At 40.9% G+C, this 23773-nt stretch overlaps 1 protein-coding gene across 1 annotated transcript in view; it reads right to left on the bottom strand.

The window, feature by feature from the left end:
• The window catches only part of LOC142302326 (uncharacterized), a 306787-nt gene that overhangs the window by 103258 nt on the left and 179756 nt on the right, over nt 1-23773 (bottom strand). Inside the window, exons 8-11 of the mRNA XM_075343388.1 lie at nt 19429-19455; nt 14205-14237; nt 8988-9020; nt 3763-3795 (exon numbers count right to left, since the gene is read on the bottom strand). Of these exons, the coding sequence (XP_075199503.1) occupies nt 3763-3795; nt 8988-9020; nt 14205-14237; nt 19429-19455 (126 nt within the window). The remainder of the gene's footprint in view (nt 1-3762; nt 3796-8987; nt 9021-14204; nt 14238-19428; nt 19456-23773) is intronic.

The raw sequence follows: 23773 nt of genomic DNA, 5'->3' as shown, positions 1-23773 counted from the left end.
TGTGTGCGGGGGCCCATGATTTTAACCGATCTGCATATGTCCATGATTCTGGTATGTATAAAAACTGTCACATACGTACCAGAGCCACTGACATGTGAAGGGGGCCTTAAACAGATAGGCATACCACACAAAATGAGTAATACATACCATGTACCACATGTCTTCTTTACATAAGCACTATTTTTGAAATATATTTTTTGTTTGGAAGTTAGAAAGGTTAAAACTGTATCAGCAATTTCTAATTTTTCTAACAAAAATTACAAAACCATTTTTTTAGGGACCACAATATATTTAAAATGACTTTGAAGGGACTATGTGACAAAAAATTCCTAAAGTAACAACATTCTAAAAACTGCACACCTCACACAGCTCAAAACCACATCCCAAAAACTTATTAATATTAACCCTTCAAGTGCTTCACTAAAGCAATGCGGAAGGAAAAAAATGAAATATTACTTTTTCAAATAAAAATGTTAGTTTATGTAACAGGAGAACATGAACCATACATATTGTTGTGCAATTTCTCTCGAGTATGCCAATTTCCAATATGTGCTGAAAAACTACTGTGTGAGAGCTCGGCAGGGCTCGGAAGACAATGAGCACCATTTGATTTTTCTATGGAATGAATAATAGACACCATGGCACATTTGACAAGCCCCTGATGTGCCTAAATATTGTAATCCCTACATAAGTGACCCCATTTTGGAAACTACACCCCCCAAGGAATTTATCTAGAGTTGTGGTGAGCATTGTGAATCCATTGGTGCTTCACAGAATTGTATCATATTGAGCCTTGAAAATTAAATATTACCGTATGTTTTTTTAACCAAAAAATATGCTGAAGGCCCAAATTTTTAATTTTCACAAGGGTAACGGGGAAAAAATTGACCACGAAATTTGTTATGAAATTTATTTTTAGTACGGCAATATTCTACATGAGGTTGGAAACTACTTTCCAGGCACAGTGCAAAGCTCAGAAGGGAAGGCGTGCCATATTGGAGTGCATATTTGGCTGGCATGGTTTGTGGTGCCATGTAATATTATCAGACCCTTGAGGTGTCAGAACAGCAGAGACCCCTATACGTAACCCCTTTTTACAAATTAAATCTCTTAATGAAAGTGGTGCAGTGAGCATATTGACACCACATATGTTTCACAAAATGTTTTACAATTAAGCGGTGAAAAAAAAAAAACTATATTTTTACAACTAAAATGTTTGCGCCTCAGATTTTATATTTTCACAAGGGAAATAGGTAAAAATGACTGCATAATTGTTGCACAATTTCTTGTGAACATGAAAATACCCCATATGTGATTGCAATTAAAGGAGGATATTTCCAGCAACCAGAAGTCTGAGACAGACTAAAGCCTGCTTTACACGAGTCGATCTATCGTGCGATAACACGAGCGATCGTACCCGCCCCCGTCGTTTCTGCATCACGGGCAAATCGATGCCCGTGTCGCATAAACTCGTTTAACACCCGTCACACGTACTTACCTTCCGGACGACCTCGCGGTGGGCGACGAACGTCTACTTCCTGAAGTGAGAGGGACGTTTGGCGTCACAGCGACGTCACACGGCAGCCGGCCAATAGAAGCGGAGGGGTGGAGATGAGCGGGATATAAACATCCCGCCCACCTCCTTCCTTCCACATAGCCGGCGGGTGCCGCGGGATGCAGGTAAGCTGTGTTCATCGTTCCCATGGTGTCACACGGAGCAACGTGTGATGCCACGGAAACGATGAACAACCTGTACCCATGAAAATAAATGATATTATGAAAGTTATCGACGAGTACACGACTCACGATTTGTGAGTGATACTGCGTTGCTCGGAGGTGTCACACGAGACGGCATCGTGCGCTATGCCGGATGTGCGTCACGAAAACCGTGACCCCGACGACATATCGCACGATAGATCGTCTCGCGTAAAGCCCGCTTAAGAACAACATGTTCGAAACTCATACTCCCAGCTAATTCACCATGATGTCATGATGGAATTTTTTTTAATGATCATGAAATAAAATTTTGTATTGTTTAAAATCAACTTTGGACCTGGTTGCTGGAAACAGCCTACTTTAATTGGTGTTGCTCAGGTTTGCTGACCTATAACTCCGTGCATGGTCTAGCTAGTGGTCTCGGGAACAGGTGAGCGGGGTTACCCCTCTTTTTTCTTACTCCCCATATGTGATTGCACAGTACTGTTTGGTCATATTGCAAAACTCTCAAGGGAAGGAGTGAAATTTGACTTTTGCAGTGCAGAATTTCATGCAATAGTTTTTGGACTCCATATACAGAGCCCTAAAGGGTGCTTTACACGCTGCGACATCGCTAACAATATATCGTCGGGGTCACGTCGTTAGTGACGTACATCTGGCGCTGTTAGTGACATAGCAGCGTGTGACACCAAGGAACGACGATCAACGATCGCAAAAACGTCAAAAATCGTTGATCGTTGACATGTCGCTCCTTTTCATAATATCGTTGGTGGTGCATGCTGCTGGTTGTTCGTCGTTGCTGCGGCGTCACACATCAGTATGTGTGATACTGCAGGAACGACGAACATCTCCTTACCTGCGTCCTCCGGCAATGAGGATGGAAGGAGGTGGGACCCCGCACACATCAGTGATTTCTCACTGACCGTGTCTCCGTGCAGTGTACACGCATGTCTGTGATTTCCACACGGAGACATGTCCATATTTTTCTGGCATCACTTATGTCCCATAGACCACACAGTGGTGTGATCCGTGAAACACATACCAGAAAAACACGTATGTTGAAAATAAAAAACTTTTTAAACTCACCTTCTCCAGCAACTCTGTCTTCGGCCACTGCTGTCTCCTGCTTCCAAACCGGCTAATTAATCTCATACACATGCACTGCACAGCTGACCCAGAAATAGCTGCAGTGGTGAGACAGCAGTGGCCGGAAACAGCATCCGGGAGAGTTCAGCACCACGGACAGCAGGAGCATGAATAGGTGAGTATAAGTGGCTGATTTCCGTGTATTAAGAAGGAGGAAACCCAGCGTTTAGTGATGTCCATAGGTTTCAGACTTAAGGTAGTGATTGCCTCCAAAGGATTCGCAACAAAATATTGAAAATAAAAATATTTTGTTTGGGTTTGGTTTATTTGTCCAATTACTTTTGACCTCCTAAAATGTGGAGTGTTTGTAAAGAAATGTGTACAATTCCTACAATTTCTATCAGATATTTTTGTTCAAACCTTCAAATTAAACGTTACAATCTGCACTTGAATTCTGTTGTAGAGGTTTCATTTCAAATCCAATGTGGTGGCATGCAGAGCCCAACTCACGAAAATTGTGTCACTGTCCAAATATTTCTGGACCTAACTGTAACTCTATACTGTCTAAGATTTAGACATTTTTGATAATAATGTCCCAGTGAACCATAAAACAATATGGAGCTGCCCTGAAATGTCCAAAGTGTCCAAATGAGCAGCTATGAGCGAAACGCAATGCAGTACTTTTACAGTATCAATCAGTTGCAAATTGATACTCAATCAGGTCATGGACTTCAATAATTCATGAAGTTTACCAGTGAAATGGCCATGTTGATTTTATAGATCTTTCAGCAAATCACATGTGCCCCAGATTGGCTGCATTGCATTTTATATGTGGTTTAAAGTCTGGGAAAGACTATTATTTATTGGAAATATTGTAAGACTCAGCTGTGCCTTGAGGGACCACTGTATATTATTTATTAGCAACAATTTGCAATATTTCATTCTGATTTATATACCAACCTCTTCAGAAGACTTTTTGTGTATTGGCTTTTTCTAGAATAAAAACAAAAAAACATATTTTAGTTGTAAATACTTGGAAAGAAGGTAGTTATGATGGTAAAGCATTTAATGTGAACATCCTAGGTAGTCTTAGGTAGTCAAATAGAAAAGCCAATATCCCTGTTAAGTCTAATTGGCTGATCGTCTTCAGGGTCCATTTACATTTTACAGTGTGCAACGCTAATCAACCATAAACAAGTTACTGATGGGAGGTCATATAAATACTTGTTAATACAGGCATACCCCTATTCTGATGCAGAATGAATGATGTGTGATAGATGGTTGAGTTCAAATAATATTCTTGACAGCACAAGTCCTGTTTACACAAGATGATACATTGCTGAGAACTATGATCTTTTATGCAATAAAAAAAAGATCATTTCATCTGACAAATGAGTGTTCTGTTCATTCAATGAGTAATCGACAACCTTCTAAGGAATTCTTGTTCATTATAATCTCTCATTGCAAATTAATTTTAATTTTTCTATCTTGCAATGATCGAAAGAGATCGGTAGACTTTAATTGGAGACAAAAAACATTACTTGGCAGTGGCCATTAACTCTATGGAGCTGCAGCATCCTCTTACATCTATCGAATGTCAAAGCAGATATCTGCTGATTGGTAGGGGTGTCAACATCCATCAATCTCTTCTTGATGACTAATCCTTCAGACTGGTCATCAGTATGAATAGTGTTTGACAGCCCTTTTTACAAATGATGGACATAGCACATCATGAGCAGGTTTTAGTTCCCGCATTATGACGTGTTATGTCTGTTATGGATTCAAACTGTCACTGTGTGAAAACACATAGTGACAGCTCGGTGCCAACAACTGTCACTGACAGCTGACTGGCACTGCCAGAGATATGTGGACCCATTTGTGACAACTCAGCATCTGGCCAATTGTGTGAGGGTGAACTATTCTTAATTAGGCCAGATGTATGGATTCTTTGTTGATTGAACTAGCAACAAATGAGAGAATATCCATCTCCCACCAATTGTGTAAGACCCAATACACTGAGATTAAAACTGAGGGGTATAAAAGAGGCTTTACTTCTATCCTTACATTCATATTCTACTGTACTTAAGCCTAGGATCCACGGTTCCAGCTGAGGGATCACAAAACTGCTGTCTCACCCCTGCAGCTATTTCTGGGTCAGCTGTGCAGTGCATGTGTATGAGATTAATTAGCCGGTTTGGAAGCAGGAGACAGCAGTGGCTGAAGACAGCGTCGCTGGAGAAGGTGAGTTTAAAAAGTTTTTTATTTTCAACATACGTGTTTTTCTGGTACGTGTTTCACGGATCACACCACTGTGTGTTCCATGGGACATAAGTGATGCCAGAAAAATATGGACATGTCTCCGTGTGGAAATCACAGACATGCGTGTACACTGCACGGAGACACGGTCAGTGAGAAATCACTGATGTGTGCGGGGGCCCATGATTTTAACCGATCTGCATATGTCCATGATTCTGGTATGTATAAAAACTGTCACATACGTGCCAGAGCCACTGACATGTGAAGTGGGCCTTAAACAGATAGGCATACCACACAAAATGAGTAATACATACCATGTACCACATGTCTTCTTTACATAAGCACTATTTTTGAAATATATTTTTTGTTTGGAAGTTAGAAAGGTTAAAACTGTATCAGCAATTTCTAATTTTTCCAACAAAAATTACAAAACCATTTTTTTAGGGACCACAATATATTTAAAATGACTTTGAAGGGACTATGTGACAAAAAATGCCTAAAGTAACAACATTCTAAAAACTGCACACCTCACACAGCTCAAAACCACATCCCAAAAACTTATTAATATTAACCCTTCAAGTGCTTCACTAAAGCAATGCGGAAGGAAAAAAATGAAATATTACTTTTTCAAATAAAAATGTTAGTTTATGTAACAGGAGAACATGAACCATACATATTGTTGTGCAATTTCTCCCGAGTATGCCAATTTCCAATATGTGCTGAAAAACTACTGTGTGAGAGCTCGGCAGGGCTCGGAAGACAATGAGCACCATTTGATTTTTCTATGGAATGAATAATAGACACCATGGCACATTTGACAAGCCCCTGATGTGCCTAAATATTGTAATCCCTACATAAGTGACCCCATTTTGGAAACTACACCCCCCAAGGAATTTATCTAGAGTTGTTGTGAGCATTGTGAATCCATTGGTGCTTCACAGAATTTTATCATATTGAGCCTTGAAAATTAAATATTACCGTATGTTTTTTTAACCAAAAAATATGCTGAAGGCCCAAATTTTTAATTTTCACAAGGGTAACGGGGAAAAAATTGACCACGAAATTTGTTATGAAATTTATCTTTAGTACGGCAATATTCTACATGAGGTTGGAAACTACTTTCCAGGCACAGTGCAAAGCTCAGAAGGGAAGGCGTGCCATATTGGAGTGCATATTTGGCTGGCATGGTTTGTGGTGCCATGTAATATTATCAGACCCTTGAGGTGTCAGAACAGCAGAGACCCCTATACGTAACCCCTTTTTACAAATTAAATCTCTTAATGAAAGTGGTGCAGTGAGCATATTGACACCACATATGTTTCACAAAATGTTTTACAATTGAGCGGTGAAGAAAAAACAACTATATTTTTACAACTAAAATGTTTGCGCCTCAGATTTTATATTTTCACATGGGAAATAGGTAAAAATGACTGCATAATTGTTGCACAATTTCTTGTGAACATGAAAATACCCCATATGTGATTGCAATTAAAGGAGGATATTTCCAGCAACCAGAAGTATGAGACAGACTAAAGCCTGCTTTACACGAGTCGATCTATCGTGCGATAACACGAGCGATCGTACCCGCCCCCGTCGTTTCTACATCACAGGAAAATCGATGCCCGTGTCGCATAAACACGTTTAACCCCCGTCACATGTACTTACCTTCCGGATGACCTCGCGGTGGGCGACGAACGTCTACTTCCTGAAGTGAGAGGGACGTTTGGCGTCACAGCGACGTCACACGGCAGCCGGCCAATAGAAGCGGAGGGGTGGAGATGAGCGGGATATAAACATCCCGCCCACCTCCTTCCTTCCACATAGCCGGCGGGTGCCGCGGGACGCAGGTAAGCTGTGTTCATCGTTCCCATGGTGTCACACGGAGCAACGTGTGATGCCACGGAAACGATGAACAACCTGCACCCATGAAAAGAAATGATATTATGAAAGTTATCGACGAGTACACGACTCACGATTTGTGAGCAATACTGCGTTGCTCGGAGGTGTCACACGAGACGACATCGTGCGCTATGCCGGATGTGCGTCACGAAAACCGTGACCCCGACGACATATCGCACGATAGATTGTCTCGCGTAAAGCCCGCTTAAGAACAACATGTTCGAAACCCATACTCCCAGCTAATTCACCATGATGTCATGATGGAATTTTTTTTAATGATCATGAAATAAAATTTTGTATTGTTTAAAATCAACTTTGGACCTGGTTGCTGGAAACAGCCTACTTTAATTGGTGTTGCTCAGGTTTGCTGACCTATAACTCCGTGCATGGTCCAGCTAGTGGTCTCGGGAACAGGTGAGCGGGGTTACCCCTCTTTTTTCTTACTCCCCATATGTGATTGCACAGTACTGTTTGGTCATATTGCAAAACTCTCAAGGGAAGGAGTGAAATTTGACTTTTGCAGTGCAGAATTTCATGCAATAGTTTTTGGACTCCATATACAGAGCCCTAAAGGGTGCTTTACACGCTACGACATCGCTAACAATATATCGTCGGGGTCACGTCGTTAGTGACGTACATCTGGCGCCGTTAGTGACATCGCAGCGTGTGACACCAAGGAACGACGATCAGCGATCGCAAAAACGTCAAAAATCGTTGATCGTTGACATGTCGCTCCTTTTCATAATATCATTGGTGGTGCATGCTGCTGGTTGTTCATCGTTGCTGCGGCGTCACACATCAGTATGTGTGATACCGCAAAAACGACGAACATCTCCTTACCTGCGTCCTCCGGCAATGAGGATGGAAGGAGGTGGGCCCCCGCACACATCAGTGATTTCTCACTGACCGTGTCTCCGTGCAGTGTACACGCATGTCTGTGATTTCCACACGGAGACATGTCCATATTTTTCTGGCATCACTTATGTCCCATGGACCACACAGTGGTGTGATCCGTGAAACACGTACCAGAAAAACACGTATGTTGAAAATAAAAAACTTTTTAAACTCACCTTCTCCAGCAACTCTGTCTTTAGCCACTGCTGTCTCCTGCTTCCAAACCGGCTAATTAATCTCATACACATGCACTGCACAGCTGACCCAGAAATAGCTGCAGTGGTGAGACAGCAGTGGCCGGAAACAGCATCCGGGAGAGTTCAGCACCACGGACAGCAGGAGCATGAATAGGTGAGTATAAGTGGCTGATCTCCGTGTATTAAGAAGGAGGAAACCCAGCGTTTGGTGATGTCCATGGGTTTCAGACTTAAGGCAGTGATTGCCTCCAAAGGATTCGCAACAAAATATTGAAAATAAAAATATTTTGTTTGGGTTTGGTTTATTTGTCCAATTACTTTTGACCTCCTAAAATGTGGAGTGTTTGTAAAGAAATGTGTACAATTCCTACAATTTCCATCAGATATTTTTGTTCAAACCTTCAAATTAAACGTTACAATCTGCACTTGAATTCTGTTGTAGAGGTTTCATTTCAAATCCAATGTGGTGGCATGCAGAGCCCAACTCGCGAAAATTGTGTCACTGTCCAAATATTTCTGGACCTAACTGTAACTCTATACTGTGTAAGATTTAGACATTTTTGATAATAATGTCCCAGTGAACCATAAAACAATATGGAGCTGCCCTGAAATGTCCAAAGTGTCCAAATGAGCAGCTATGAGCGAAACGCAATGCAGTACTTTTACAGTATCAATCAGGTGCAAATTGATAGTCAATCAGGTCATGGACTTCAATAATTCATGAAGTTTACCAGTGAAATGGCCATGTTGATTTTATAGATCTTTCAGCAAATCACATGTGCCCCAGATTGGCTGCATTGCATTTTATATGTGGTTTAAAGTCTGGGAAAGACTAGTATTTATTGAAAATATTGTAAGACTCAGCTGTGCCTTGAGGGACCACTGTATATTATTTATTAGCAACAATTTGCAATATTTCATTCTGATTTATATACCAACCTCTTCAGAAGACTTTTTGTGTATTGGCTTTTTCTAGAATAAAAACAAAAAAACATATTTTAGTTGTAAATACTTGGAAAGAAGGTAGTTATGATGGTAAAGCATTTAATGTGAACATCCTAGGTAGTCTTAGGTAGTCAAATAGAAAAGCCAATATCCCTGTTAAGTCTAATTGGCTGATCGTCTTCAGGGTCCATTTACATTTTACAATGTGCAACGCTAATCAACCATAAACAAGTTACTGATGGGAGGTCATATAAATACTTGTTAATACAGGCATACCCCTATTCTGATGCAGAATGAATGATGTGTGATAGATGGTTGAGTGCAAATAATATTCTTGACAGCACAAGTCCTGTTTACACAAGATGATACATTGCTGAGAACTATGATCTTTTATGCAATAAAAAAAAGATCATTTCTTCTGACAAATGAGTGTTCTGTTCATTCAATGAGTAATCGACAACCTTCTAAGGAATGCTTGTTCATTATCTCTCATTGCAAATTAATTTTAATTTTCCTATCTTGCAATGATCGAAAGACATCGGTAGACTTTAATTGGAGACAAAAAACATTACTTGGCAGTGGCCATTAACTCTATGGAGCTGCAGCATCCTCTTACATCTATCGAATGTCAAAGCAGATATCTGCTGATTGGTAGGGGTGTCAACATCCATCAATCTCTTCTTGATGACTAATCGTTCAGACTGGTCATCAGTATGTTAGTGTTTGACAGCCCTTTTTACAAATGATGGACATAGCACATCATGAGCAGGTTTTAGTTCCCGCATTATGACGTGTTATGTCTGTTATGGATTCAAACTGTCACTGTGTGAAAACACATAGTGACAGCTCGGTGCCAACAACTGTCACTGACAGCTGACTGGCACTGCCAGAGATATGTGGACCCATTTGTGACAACTCAGCATCTGGCCAATTGTGTGAGGGTGAACTATTCTTAATTAGGCCAGATGTATGGATTCTTTGTTCATTGAATTAGCAACAAATGAGAGAATATCCATCTCCCACCAATTGTGTAAGACCCAATACACTGAGATTAAAACTGAGGGGTATAAAAGAGGCTTTACTTCTATCCTTACATTCATATTCTACAGTACTTAAGCCTAGGATCCACGGTTCCAGCTGAGGGATCACAAAACTGCTGTCTCACCCCTGCAGCTATTTCTGGGTCAGCTGTGCAGTGCATGCGTATGAGATTAATTTGCCGGTTTGGAAGCAGGAGACAGCAGTGGCTGAAGACAGCGTCGCTGGAGAAGGTGAGTTTAAAAAGTTTTTTATTTTCAACATACGTGTTTTTCTGGTACGTGTTTCACGGATCACACCACTGTGTGTTCCATGGGACATAAGTGATGCCAGAAAAATATGGACATGTCTTCGTGTGGAAATCACAGACATGCGTGTACACTGCACGGTGAAACGGTCAGTGAGAAATCACTGATGTGTACGGGGGCCCATGATTTTAACCGATCTGCATATGTCCATGATTCTGGTATGTATAAAAACTGTCACATACGTACCAGAGCCACTGACATGTGAAGGGGGCCTTAAACAGATAGGCATACCACACAAAATGAGTAATACATACCATGTACCACATGTCTTCTTTACATAAGCACTATTTTTGAAATATATTTTTTGTTTGGAAGTTAGAAAGGTTAAAACTGTATCAGCAATTTCTAATTTTTCCAACAAAAATTACAAAACCATTTTTTTAGGGACCACAATATATTTAAAATGACTTTGAAGGGACTATGTGACAAAAAATGCCTAAAGTAACAACATTCTAAAAACTGCACACCTCACAGCTCAAAACCACATCCCAAAAACTTATTAATATTAACCCTTCAAGTGCTTCACTAAAGCAATGCGGAAGGAAAAAAATGAAATATTACTTTTTCAAATAAAAATGTTAGTTTATGTAACAGGAGAACATGAACCATACATATTGTTGTGCAATTTCTCCCGAGTATGCCAATTTCCAATATGTGCTGAAAAACTACTGTGTGAGAGCTCGGCAGGGCTCGGAAGACAATGAGCACCATTTGATGTTTCTATGGAATGAATAATAGACACCATGGCACATTTGACAAGCCCCTGATGTGCCTAAATATTGTAATCCCTACATAAGTGACCCCATTTTGGAAACTACACCCCCCAAGGAATTTATCTAGAGTTGTGGTGAGCATTGTGAATCCATTGGTGCTTCACAGAATTTTATCATATTGAGCCTTGAAAATTAAATATTACCGTATGTTTTTTTAACCAAAAAATATGCTGAAGGCCCAAATTTTTAATTTTCACAAGGGTAACGGGGAAAAAATTGACCACGAAATTTGTTATGAAATTTATCTTTAGTACGGCAATATTCTACATGAGGTTGGAAACTACTTTCCAGGCACAGTGCAAAGCTTAGAAGGGAAGGCGTGCCATATTGGAGTGCATATTTGGCTGGCATGGTTTGTGGTGCCATGTAATATTATCAGACCCTTGAGGTGTCAGAACAGCAGAGACCCCTATACGTAACCCCTTTTTAGAAATTAAATCTCTTAATGAAAGTGGCGCAGTGAGCATATTGACACCACATATGTTTCACAAAATGTTTTACAATTGAGCGGTGAAGAAAAAACAACTATATTTTTACAACTAAAATGTTTGCGCCTCAGATTTTATATTTTCACAAGGGAAATAGGTAAAAATGACTGCATAATTGTTGCACAATTTCTTGTGAACATGAAAATACCCCATATGTGATTGCAATTAAAGGAGGATATTTCCAGCAACCAGAAGTCTGAGACAGACTAAAGCCTGCTTTACACAAGTCGATCTATCGTGCGATAACACGAGCGATCGTACCCGCCCCCGTCGTTTCTGCATCACGGGCAAATCGATGCCCGTGTCGCATAAACTCGTTTAACCCCCGTCACACGTACTTACCTTCCGGACGACCTCGCAGTGGGCGACGAACGTCTACTTCCTGAAGTGAGAGGGACGTTTGGCGTCACAGCGACGTCACACGGCAGCCGGCCAATAGAAGCGGAGGGGTGGAGATGAGCGGGATATAAACATCCCGCCCACCTCCTTCCTTCCACATAGCCGGCGGGTGCCGCGGGACGCAGGTAAGCTGTGTTCATCGTTCCCATGGTGTCACACGGAGCAACGTGTGATGCCACGGAAACGATGAACAACCTGCACCCATGAAAATAAATGATATTATGAAAGTTATCGACGAGTACACGACTCACGATTTGTGAGCGATACTGCGTTGCTCGGAGGTGTCACACGAGACGACATCGTGCGCTATGCCGGATGTGCGTCACGAAAACCGTGACCCCCACGACATATCGCACGATAGATCGTCTCGCATAAAGCCCGCTTAAGAACAACATGTTCGAAACCCATACTCCCAGCTAATTCACCATGATGTCATGATGGAATTTTTTTTAATGATCATGAAATAAAATTTTGTATTTTTTAAATTCAGCTTTGGACCTGGTTGCTGGAAACAGCCTACTTTAATTGGTGTTGCTCAGGTTTGCTGACCTATAACTCCGTGCATGGTCCAGCTAGTGGTCTCGGGAACAGGTGAGCGGGGTTACCCCTCTTTTTTCTTACTCCCCATATGTGATTGCACAGTACTGTTTGGTCATATTGCAAAACTCTCAAGGGAAGGAGTGAAATTTGACTTTTGCAGTGCAGAATTTCATGCAATAGTTTTTGGACTCCATATACAGAGCCCTAAAGGGTGCTTTACACGCTGCGACATCGCTAACAATATATCGTCGGGGTCACGTCATTAGTGACGTACATCTGGCGCCGTTAGTGACATTGCAGCGTGTGACACCAAGGAACGACGATCAACGATCGCAAAAAAGTCAAAAATCGTTGATCGTTGACATGTCGCTCCTTTTCATAATATCGTTGGTGGTGCATGCTGCTGGTTGTTCGTCGTTGCTGCGGCGTCACACATCAGTATGTGTGATACCGCAGGAACGACGAACATCTCCTTACCTGCGTCCTCCGGCAATGGGGATGGAAGGAGGTGGGCCCCCGCACACATCAGTGATTTCTCACTGACCGTGTCTCCGTGCAGTGTACACGCATGTCTGTGATTTCCACACGGAGACATGTCCATATTTTTCTGGCATCACTTATGTCCCATGGACCACACAGTGGTGTGATCCGTGAAACACGTACCAGAAAAACACGTATGTTGAAAATAAAAAACTTTTTAAACTCACCTTCTCCAGCAACTCTGTCTTCAGCCACTGCTGTCTCCTGCTTCCAAACCGGCTAATTAATCTCATACACATGCACTGCACAGCTGACCCAGAAATAGCTGCAGTGGTGAGACAGCAGTGGCCGGAAACAGCATCTGGGAGAGTTAAGCACCACAGACAGCAGGAGCATGAATAGGTGAGTATAAGTGGCTGATCTCCGTGTATTAAGAAGGAGGAAACCCAGCGTTTGGTGATGTCCATGGGTTTCAGACTTAAGGCAGTGATTGCCTCCAAAGGATTCGCAACAAAATATTGAAAATAAAAATATTTTGTTTGGGTTTGGTTTATTTGTCCAATTACTTTTGACCTCCTAAAATGTGGAGTGTTTGTAAAGAAATGTGTACAATTCCTACAATTTCTATCAGATATTTTTGTTCAAACCTTCAAATTAAACGTTACAATCTGCACTTGAACTCTGTTGTAGAGGTTTCATTTCAAATCCAATGTGGTGGCATGCAGAGCCCAACTCGCGAAAATTGTGTCACTGTCCAAATATTTCTGGACCTAACTAACTCTATACTGTGTAAGATTTAGACATTTTTGATAATAATGTCCCAGTGAACCATAAAACAATATGGAGCTGCCCTGAAATGTCCAAAGTATCCAAATGAGCAGCTATGAGCGAAACGCAATGCAGTACTTTTACAGTATCAATCAGGTGCAAATTGATAGTCAATCAGGTCATGGACTTCAATAATTCATGAAGTTTACCAGTGAAATGGCCATGTTGATTTTATAGATCTTTCAGCAAATCACATGTGCCCCAGATTGGCTGCATTGCATTTTATATGTGGTTTAAAGTCTGGGAAAGACTATTATTTATTGAAAATATTGTAAGACTCAGCTGTGCCTTGAGGGACCACTGTATATTATTTATTAGCAACAATTTGCAATATTTCATTCTGATTTATATACCAACCTCTTCAGAAGACTTTTTGTGTATTGGCTTTTTCTAGAATAAAAACAAAAAAACATATTTTAGTTGTAAATACTTGGAAAGAAGGTAGTTTTGATGGTAAAGTATTTAATGTGAACATCCTAGGTAGTCTTAGGTAGTCAAATAGAAAAGCCAATATCCCTGTTAAGTCTAATTGGCTGATCGTCTTCAGGGTCCATTTACATTTTACAATGTGTAACGCTAATCAACCATAAACAAGTTACTGATGGGAGGTCATATAAATACTTGTTAATACAGGCATACCCCTATTCTGATGCAGAATGAATGATGTGTGATAGATGGTTGAGTGCAAATAATATTCTTGACAGCACAAGTCCTGTTTACACAAGATGATACATTGCTGAGAACTATGATCTTTTATGCAATAAAAAAATGATCATTTCATCTGACAAATGAGTGTTCTGTTCATTCAATGAGTAATCGACAACCTTCTAAGAAATGCTTGTTTATTATAATCTCTCATTGCAAATTAATTTTAATTTTGCTATCTTGCAATGATCGAAAGAGATCGGTAGACTTTAATTGGAGACAAAAAACATTACTTGGCAGTGGCCATTAACTCTATGGAGCTGCAGCATCCTCTTACATCTATCGAATGTCAAAGCAGATATCTGCTGATTGGTAGGTGTGTCAACATCCATCAATCTCTTCTTGATGACTAATCCTTCAGACTGGTCATCAGTATGTTAGTGTTTGACAGCCCTTTTTACAAATGATGGACATAGCACATCATGAGCAGGTTTTAGTTCCCGCATTATGACGTGTTATGTCTGTTATGGATTCAAACTGTCACTGTGTGAAAACACATAGTGACAGCTCGGTGCCAACAACTGTCACTGACAGCTGACTGGCACTGCCAGAGATATGTGGACCCATTTGTGACAACTCAGCATCTGGCCAATTGTGTGAGGGTGAACTATTCTTAATTAGGCCAGATGTATGGATTCTTTGTTCATTGAACTAGCAACAAATGAGAGAATATCCATCTCCCACCAATTGTGTAAGACCCAATACACTGAGATTAAAACTGAGGGGTATAAAAGAGGCTTTACTTCTATCCTTACATTCATATTCTACAGTACTTAAGCCTAGGATCCACGGTTCCAGCTGAGGGATCACAAAACTGCTGTCTCACCCCTGCAGCTATTTCTGGGTCAGCTGTGCAGTGCATGTGTATGAGATTAATTTGCCGGTTTGGAAGCAGGAGACAGCAGTGGCTGAAGACAGCGTCGCTGGAGAAGGTGAGTTTAAAAAGTTTTTTATTTTCAACATACGTGTTTTTCTGGTACGTGTTTCACGGATCACACCACTGTGTGTTCCATGGGACATAAGTGATGCCAGAAAAATATGGACATGTCTTCGTGTGGAAATCACAGACATGCGTGTACACTGCACGGTGAAACGGTCAGTGAGAAATCACTGATGTGTACGGGGGCCCATGATTTTAACCGATCTGCATATGTCCATGATTCTGGTATGTATAAAAACTGTCACATACGTACCAGAGCCACTGACATGTGAAGGGGGCCTTAAACAGATAGGCATACCACACAAAATGAGTAATACATACCATGTACCACATGTCTTCTTTACATAAGCACTATTTTTGAAATATATTTTTTGTTTGGAAGTTAGAAAGGTTAAAACTGTATCAGCAATTTCTAATTTTTCCAACAAAAATTACAAAAACATTTTTTTAGGGACCACAATATATTTAAAATGACTTTGAAGGGACTATGTGACAAAAAATGCCTAAAGTAACAACATTCTAAAAACTGCACACCTCACACAGCTCAAAACCACATCCCAAAAACTTATTAATATTAACCCTTCAAGTGCTTCACTAAAGCAATGCGGAAGGAAAAAAATGAAATATTACTTTTTCAAATAAAAATGTTAGTTTATGTAACAGGAGAACATGAACCATACATATTGTTGTGCAATTTCTCCCGAGTATGCCAATTTCCAATATGTGCTGAAAAACTACTGTGTGAGAGCTCGGCAGGGCTCGGAAGACAATGAGCACCATTTGATTTTTCTATGGAATGAATAATAGACACCATGGCACATTTGACAAGCCCCTGATGTGCCTAAATATTGTAATCCCTACATAAGTGACCCCATTTTGGAAACTACACCCCCCAAGGAATTTATCTAGAGTTGTGGTGAGCATTGTGAATCCATTGGTGCTTCACAGAATTTTATCATATTGAGCCTTGAAAATTAAATATTACCGTATGTTTTTTTAACCAAAAAATATGTTGATGGCCCAAATTTTTAATTTTCACAAGGGTAACGGGGAAAAAATTGACCACGAAATTTGTTATGAAATTTATCTTTAGTACGGCAATATTCTACATGAGGTTGGAAACTACTTTCCAGGCACAGTGCAAAGCTCAGAAGGGAAGGCGTGCCATATTGGAGTGCATATTTGGCTGGCATGGTTTGTGGTGCCATGTAATATTATCAGACCCTTGAGGTGTCAGAACAGCAGAGACCCCTATACGTAACCCCTTTTTACAAATTAAATCTCTTAATGAAAGTGGTGCAGTGAGCATATTGACACCACATATGTTTCACAAAATGTTTTACAATTGAGCGGTGAAGAAAAAACAACTATATTTTTACAACTAAAATGTTTGCGCCTCAGATTTTATATTTTCACGAGGGAAATAGGTAAAAATGACTGCATAATTGTTGCACAATTTCTTGTGAACATGAAAATACCCCATATGTGATTGCAATTAAAGGAGGATATTTCCAGCAACCAGAAGTCTGAGACAGACTAAAGCCTGCTTTACACGAGTCGATCTATCGTGCGATAACACGAGCGATCGTACCCGCCCCCGTCGTTTCTGCATCACGGGCAAATCGATGCCCGTGTCGCATAAACTCGTTTAACCCCCGTCACACGTACTTACCTTCCGGACGACCTCGCGGTGGGCGACGAACGTCTACTTCCTGAAGTGAGAGGGACGTTTGGCGTCACAGCGACGTCACACGGCAGCCGGCCAATAGAAGCGGAGGGGTGGAGATGAGCGGGATATAAACATCCCGCCCACCTCCTTCCTTCCACATAGCCGGCGGGTGCCGCGGGACGCAAGTAAGCTGTGTTCATCGTTCCCATGGTGTCACACGGAGCAACGTGTGATGCCACGGAAACGATGAACAACCTGCACCCATGAAAATAAATGATATTATGAAAGTTATCGACGAGTACACGACTCACGATTTGTGAGCGATACTGCGTTGCTCGGAGGTGTCACACGAGACGACATCGTGCGCTATGCCGGATGTGCGTCACGAAAACCATGACCCCGACGACATATCGCACGATAGATCGTCTCGCGTAAAGCCTGCTTAAGAACAACATGTTCGAAACCCATACTCCCAGCTAATTCACCATGATGTCATGATGGAATTTTTTTTAATGATCATGAAATAAAATTTTGTATTTTTTAAATTCAACTTTGGACCTGGTTGCTGGAAACAGCCTACTTTAATTGGTGTTGCTCAGGTTTGCTGACCTATAACTCCGTGCATGGTCCAGCTAGTGGTCTCGGGAACAGGTGAGCGGGGTTACCCCTCTTTTTTCTTACTCCCCATATGTGATTGCACAGTACTGTTTGGTCATATTGCAAAACTCTCAAGGGAAGGAGTGAAATTTGACTTTTGCAGTGCAGAATTTCATGCAATAGTTTTTGGACTCCATATACAGAGCCCTAAAGGGTGCTTTACACGCTGCGACATCACTAACAATATATCGTCGGGGTCACGTCGTTAGTGACGTACATCTGGCGCCGTTAGTAACATCGCAGCGTGTGACACCAAGGAACGATGATCAACGATCGCAAAAACGTCAAAAATCGTTGATCGTTAACATGTCGCTCCTTTTCATAATATCGTTGGTGGTGCATGCCGCTGGTTGTTTGTCATTCCTGCGGTGTCACACATCAATATGTGAGATACCGCAGGAACGACGAACATCTCCTTACCTGCGTCCTCCGGCAATGAGGATGGAAGGAGGTGGGCCCCCGCACACATCAGTGATTTCTCACTGACCGTGTCTCCGTGCAGTGTACACGCATGTCTGTGATTTCCAGACGGAGACATGTCCATATTTTTCTGGCATCACTTATGTCCCATGGACCACACAGTGGTGTGATCCGTGAAACACGTACCAGAAAAACACGTATGTTGAAAATAAAAAACTTTTTAAACTCACCTTCTCCAGCAACTCTGTCTTCAGCCACTGCTGTCTCCTGCTTCCAAACTGGCTAATTAATCTCATACACATGCACTGCACAGCTGACCCAGAAATAGCTGCAGTGGTGAGACAGCAGTGGCCGGAAACAGCATCCGGGAGAGTTCAGCACCACGGACAGCAGGAGCATGAATAGGTGAGTATAAGTGGCTGATCTCCGTGTATTAAGAAGGAGGAAGCCCAGCGTTTGGTGATGTCCATGGGTTTCAGACTTAAGGCAGTGATTGCCTCCAAAGGATTCGCAACAAAATATTGAAAATAAAAATATTTTCTTTGGGTTTGGTTTATTTGTCCAATTACTTTTGACCTCCTAAAATGTGGAGTGTTTGTAAAGAAATGTGTACAATTCCTACAATTTCTATCAGATATTTTTGTTCAAACCTTCAAATTAAACGTTACAATCTGCACTTGAATTCTGTTGTAGAGGTTTCATTTCAAATCCAATGTGGTGGCATGCAGAGCCCAACTCGTGAAAATTGTGTCACTGTCCAAATATTTCTGGACCTAACTGTAACTCTATACTGTGTAAGATTTAGACATTTTTGATAATAATGTCCCAGTGAACCATAAAACAATATGGAGCTGCCCTGAAATGTCCAAAGTGTCCAAATGAGCAGCTATGAGCGAAACGCAATGCAGTACTTTTACAGTATCAATCAGGTGCAAATTGATACTCAATCAGGTCATGGACTTCAATAATTCATGAAGTTTACCAGTGAAATGGCCATGTTGATTTTATAGATCTTTCAGCAAATCACATGTGCCCCAGATTGGCTGCATTGCATTTTATATGTGGTTTAAAGTCTGGGAAAGACTAGTATTTATTGAAAATATTGTAAGACTCAGCTGTGCCTTGAGGGACCACTGTATATTATTTATTAGCAACAATTTGCAATATTTCATTCTGATTTATGTACCAACCTCTTCAGAAGACTTTTTGTGTATTGGCTTTTCATAGAATAAAAACAAAAAAACATATTTTAGTTGTAAATACTTGGAAAGAAGGTAGTTATGATGGTAAAGCATTTAATGTGAACATCCTAGGTAGTCTTAGGTAGTCAAATAGAAAAGCCAATATCCCTGTTAAGTCTAATTGGCTGATCGTCTTCAGGGTCCATTTACATTTTACAATGTGCAATGCTAATCAACCATAAACAAGTTACTGATGGGAGGTCATATAAATACTTGTTAATACAGGCATACCCCTATTCTGATGCAGAATGAATGATGTGTGATAGATGGTTGAGTGCAAATAATATTCTTGACAGCACAAGTCCTGTTTACACAAGATGATACATTGCTGAGAACTATGATCTTTTATGCAATAAAAAAAAGATCATTTCATCTGACAAATCAGTGTTCTGTTCATTCAATGAGTAATCGACAACCTTCTAAGGAATGCTTGTTCATTATAATCTCTCATTGCAAATTAATTTTAATTTTCCTATCTTGCAATGATCGAAAGAGATCGGTAGACTTTAATTGGAGACAAAAAACATTACTTGGCAGTGGCCATTAACTCTATGGAGCTGCAGCTTCCTCTTACATCTATCGAATGTCAAACAGATATCTGCTGATTGGTAGGGGTGTCAACATCCATCAATCTCTTCTTGATGACTAATCCTTCAGACTGGTCATCAGTATGTTAGTGTTTGACAGCCCTTTTTACAAATGATGGACATAGCACATCATGAGCAGGTTTTAGTTCCCGCATTATGACGTGTTATGTCTGTTATGGATTCAAACTGTCACTGTGTGAAAACACATAGTGACAGCTCGGTGCCAACAACTGTCACTGACAGCTGACTGGCACTGCCAGAGATATGTGGACCCATTTGTGACAACTCAGCATCTGGCCAATTGTGTGAGGGTGAACTATTCTTAATTAGGCCAGATGTATGGATTCTTTGTTCATTGAACTAGCAACAAATGAGAGAATATCCATCTCCCACCAATTGTGTAAGACCCAATACACTGAGATTAAAACTGAGGGGTATAAAAGAGGCTTTACTTCTATCCTTACATTCATATTCTACAGTACTTAAGCCTAGAATCCACGGTTCCAGCTGACTGATCACAAAACTGCTGTCTCACCCCTGGCAGCTATTTCTGGGTCAGCTGTGCAGTGCATGTGTATGAGATTAATTAGCCGGTTTGGAAGCAGGAGACAGCAGTGGCTGAAGACAGCGTCGCTGGAGAATGTGAGTTTAAAAAGTTTTTTATTTTCAACATACGTGTTTTTCTGGTACGTGTTTCACGGATCACACCACTGTGTGTTCCATGGGACATAAGTGATGCCAGAAAAATATGGACATGTCTCCGTGTGGAAATCACAGACATGCGTGTACACTGCACGGAGACACGGTCAGTGAGAAATCACTGATGTGTGCGGGGGCCTATGATTTTAACCGATCTGCATATGTCCATGATTCTGGTATGTATAAAAACTGTCACATACGTACCAGAGCCACTGACATGTGAAGGGGGCCTTAAACAGATAGGCATACCACACAAAATGAGTAATACATACCATGTACCACATGTCTTCTTTACATAAGCACTATTTTTGAAATATATTTTTTGTTTGGAAGTTAGAAAGGTTAAAACTGTATCAGCAATTTCTAATTTTTCCAACAAAAATTACAAAACCATTTTTTTAGGGACCACAATATATTTAAAATGACTTTGAAGGGACTTTGTGACAAAAAATGCCTAAAGTAACAACATTCTAAAAACTGCACACCTCACACAGCTCAAAACCACATCCCAAAAACGTATTAATATTAACCCTTCAAGTGCTTCACTAAAGCAATGCGGAAGGAAAAAAATGAAATATTACTTTTTCAAATAAAAATGTTAGCTTATGTAACAGGAGAACATGAACCATACACAGGGCCGGATTATAGGCAGGGCAGGCGGGGCTGCCGCCCAGGGGCCCCCACCACAAGAGCCTCCAAGGGGGCCCCCACCACCATCTGTCTTCGGCTCCCTGTGTTGGCGGCCCCCATGATCATAGCTGGCTTTATCTATATGTGAGTAGTGCAGTTGCACAGTGTGCCGTCCACCAGGCTCCAGAGGGGGGCGGTGCAGGGAGACAGATGTCATTTTGATTTTCAGTTTCCTCTCTGCCGCGGCTGTTATCTGCCCGAGAGGATTGTGGGGGCGGGAAATTCATCGTCTCTGATGTGTCAGGGCCATCCTGCTGCTGTGGATGCAGCTAGAGCCTGCACCGTCCATGAGAGATGCAGGCTGTGATAGAAGGACGCGCGGGAGGTCAGCTGTGAGAGTAAGGTCACTCAGCAGGGCAGGGGGAGGGGGTGTAGAGGGGGCTACAGTGCTCTCCAAGTAACTCCAAAACAGAGCTATCAGTAAGGGGGAATAACTGCATATAGCTGTACATGAAAGGTGGAGACAGGGACATTTTATTGCAAGTGGTGTATATTTTGTTCCTGGAGTTTGGGGGGGGGGGTCATTTTACTGCAAGAGGTGAAGTGTGTATGAACGACCTACATAGGAGCTACATTGCAGTATAGTCCCTGACACCCATCATTGTTTAAACCTACCTACACCTCCTTAATTACACTATTCCCTTTTCATATAATCAGAATGTAAGCCCCTCCCCTAGATTATAATCATATAATAATGCCCCCCACGTAGATTGTAATCATATAATAATGCCCCTTGCCTAGATTATAATCATATAATAATGCCCCCTCCCCCACTAGATTGTAATCATACAATAATGCCCCCTCCCCCACTAGATTGTAATCATATAATAATGCCCCCTCCCCCACTGGAGTATAATCATAGGATAACACTCCCCTCACCTGGAGAGCAATCATAAAATAATGCCCCCCCTTCCCCTGGAATATAATAGAGTAAAACACCTCACTAATGGAGTATAATCATAAAATAACGCCCCCTCCCTAGAGTGGAGTATAATCATAGAATAATGTCCCCCATCCCTTTGACTATAATCATTATCCCCCTTTTGAGTATATTCATATACTAACTTATTGTGATATAACCGCCTCCTGGAGTATAATTACATACACCCCTTGCAGTAAAATGATGCCCCCCCGGAGTTTAATGTGTTCTTTCCGTGTACATGTGCCAGACGTATTGCTGAGTGCCATTCACTGACAGCTATCAGTTTTGTTATTCATATTGACTTCATAAAATTTTGTCATAGTATTATAGTACTCAAAATTTAACTCCTTCACCCCGATTTTCCGTTTTTTCTTTTTGTTTTTTTCTCCCCTTCTTCTGAGAGCCGTAACTTTTTTATTTTTCCATCAATCTTGCCATATGAGGGCTTATTTTTTGTGTGACAAATTGTACTTTTGAGTGAAATCATCAGTTTTACCATATATTGTACTAGGAAACAGGGAAAAAAATCCAAGTGCGATAAAATTGCAAAAAAAGTGCAATTGCACGATTGTTCTTGGGTTATTTTATTCACCATGTTCGCTATATTGTAAAACTACCATGTCAGTATGATGCCGAGTTCATAAATACCAAACAGGTATACTCTTACTTTTATCTAAGGGGCTAAAAAATTCAGAAGTTTGTTAAAAAAAAAATTGTGCTTTTGGTGCCATTTTTTGAAACCCGTAGTGTTCTAATTTTTTGGGATGTGAGGCCCAGTGACTGCTATTTCTTTTGCGTCTTGAGCTGGTGTTTTCAATTATACAATTTTTATGAAGTTGCTACTTTTTGATCGCCCGTTATTGGATCTTTTTAAAAAATTTGTGGCAACCCAAAAACATAATTTTGGCATTTGGATTTTTTTCTCGCTACACCATTTACCGATCTGATTAATTGATTTTATATTTTGATTGATCGGGCATTTCTGAACTCTGAGATATCAAATATGTGTATATTTTTTTAACTGTTTTATTTTCAGTGGCGCGAATGAGGCATGATTTGAACTTTTTATTTATTTTTTTACATTTTGTATTTATTTTACTTGTCCCCTTGAGAGCTATAAGGATCAGCAGTCTGATCGCTTGTGCATACCTGTTGATCAGAGCTGTACAGCTCTGATTAGCAGAAATACAGCATTCCTGTGTGAGTCGGCGCTCTATCGACTGTAACAGAAAATATGTCATGATAGCAACAGGGGTCATTACATGGCCCGCCGCTACCATAGCAACCATCGACTTCCCGTGATCGTGTCAAGGGGCCACCGATGGCAGCAGGGAACAGCGCGATCCTCGATCTTTCTGTGTAAGTGGACAGCTGTGAGTTATCCTGGACTGTGTCT

This window comes from Anomaloglossus baeobatrachus, chromosome 4 (genome assembly GCF_048569485.1).
Source record: "Anomaloglossus baeobatrachus isolate aAnoBae1 chromosome 4, aAnoBae1.hap1, whole genome shotgun sequence".
NCBI lineage: Eukaryota > Metazoa > Chordata > Amphibia > Anura > Aromobatidae > Anomaloglossus > Anomaloglossus baeobatrachus.
The sequence above is the reverse complement of the archived record's forward strand: the minus strand, read 5'-3'. Positions and strand labels throughout refer to the sequence as shown.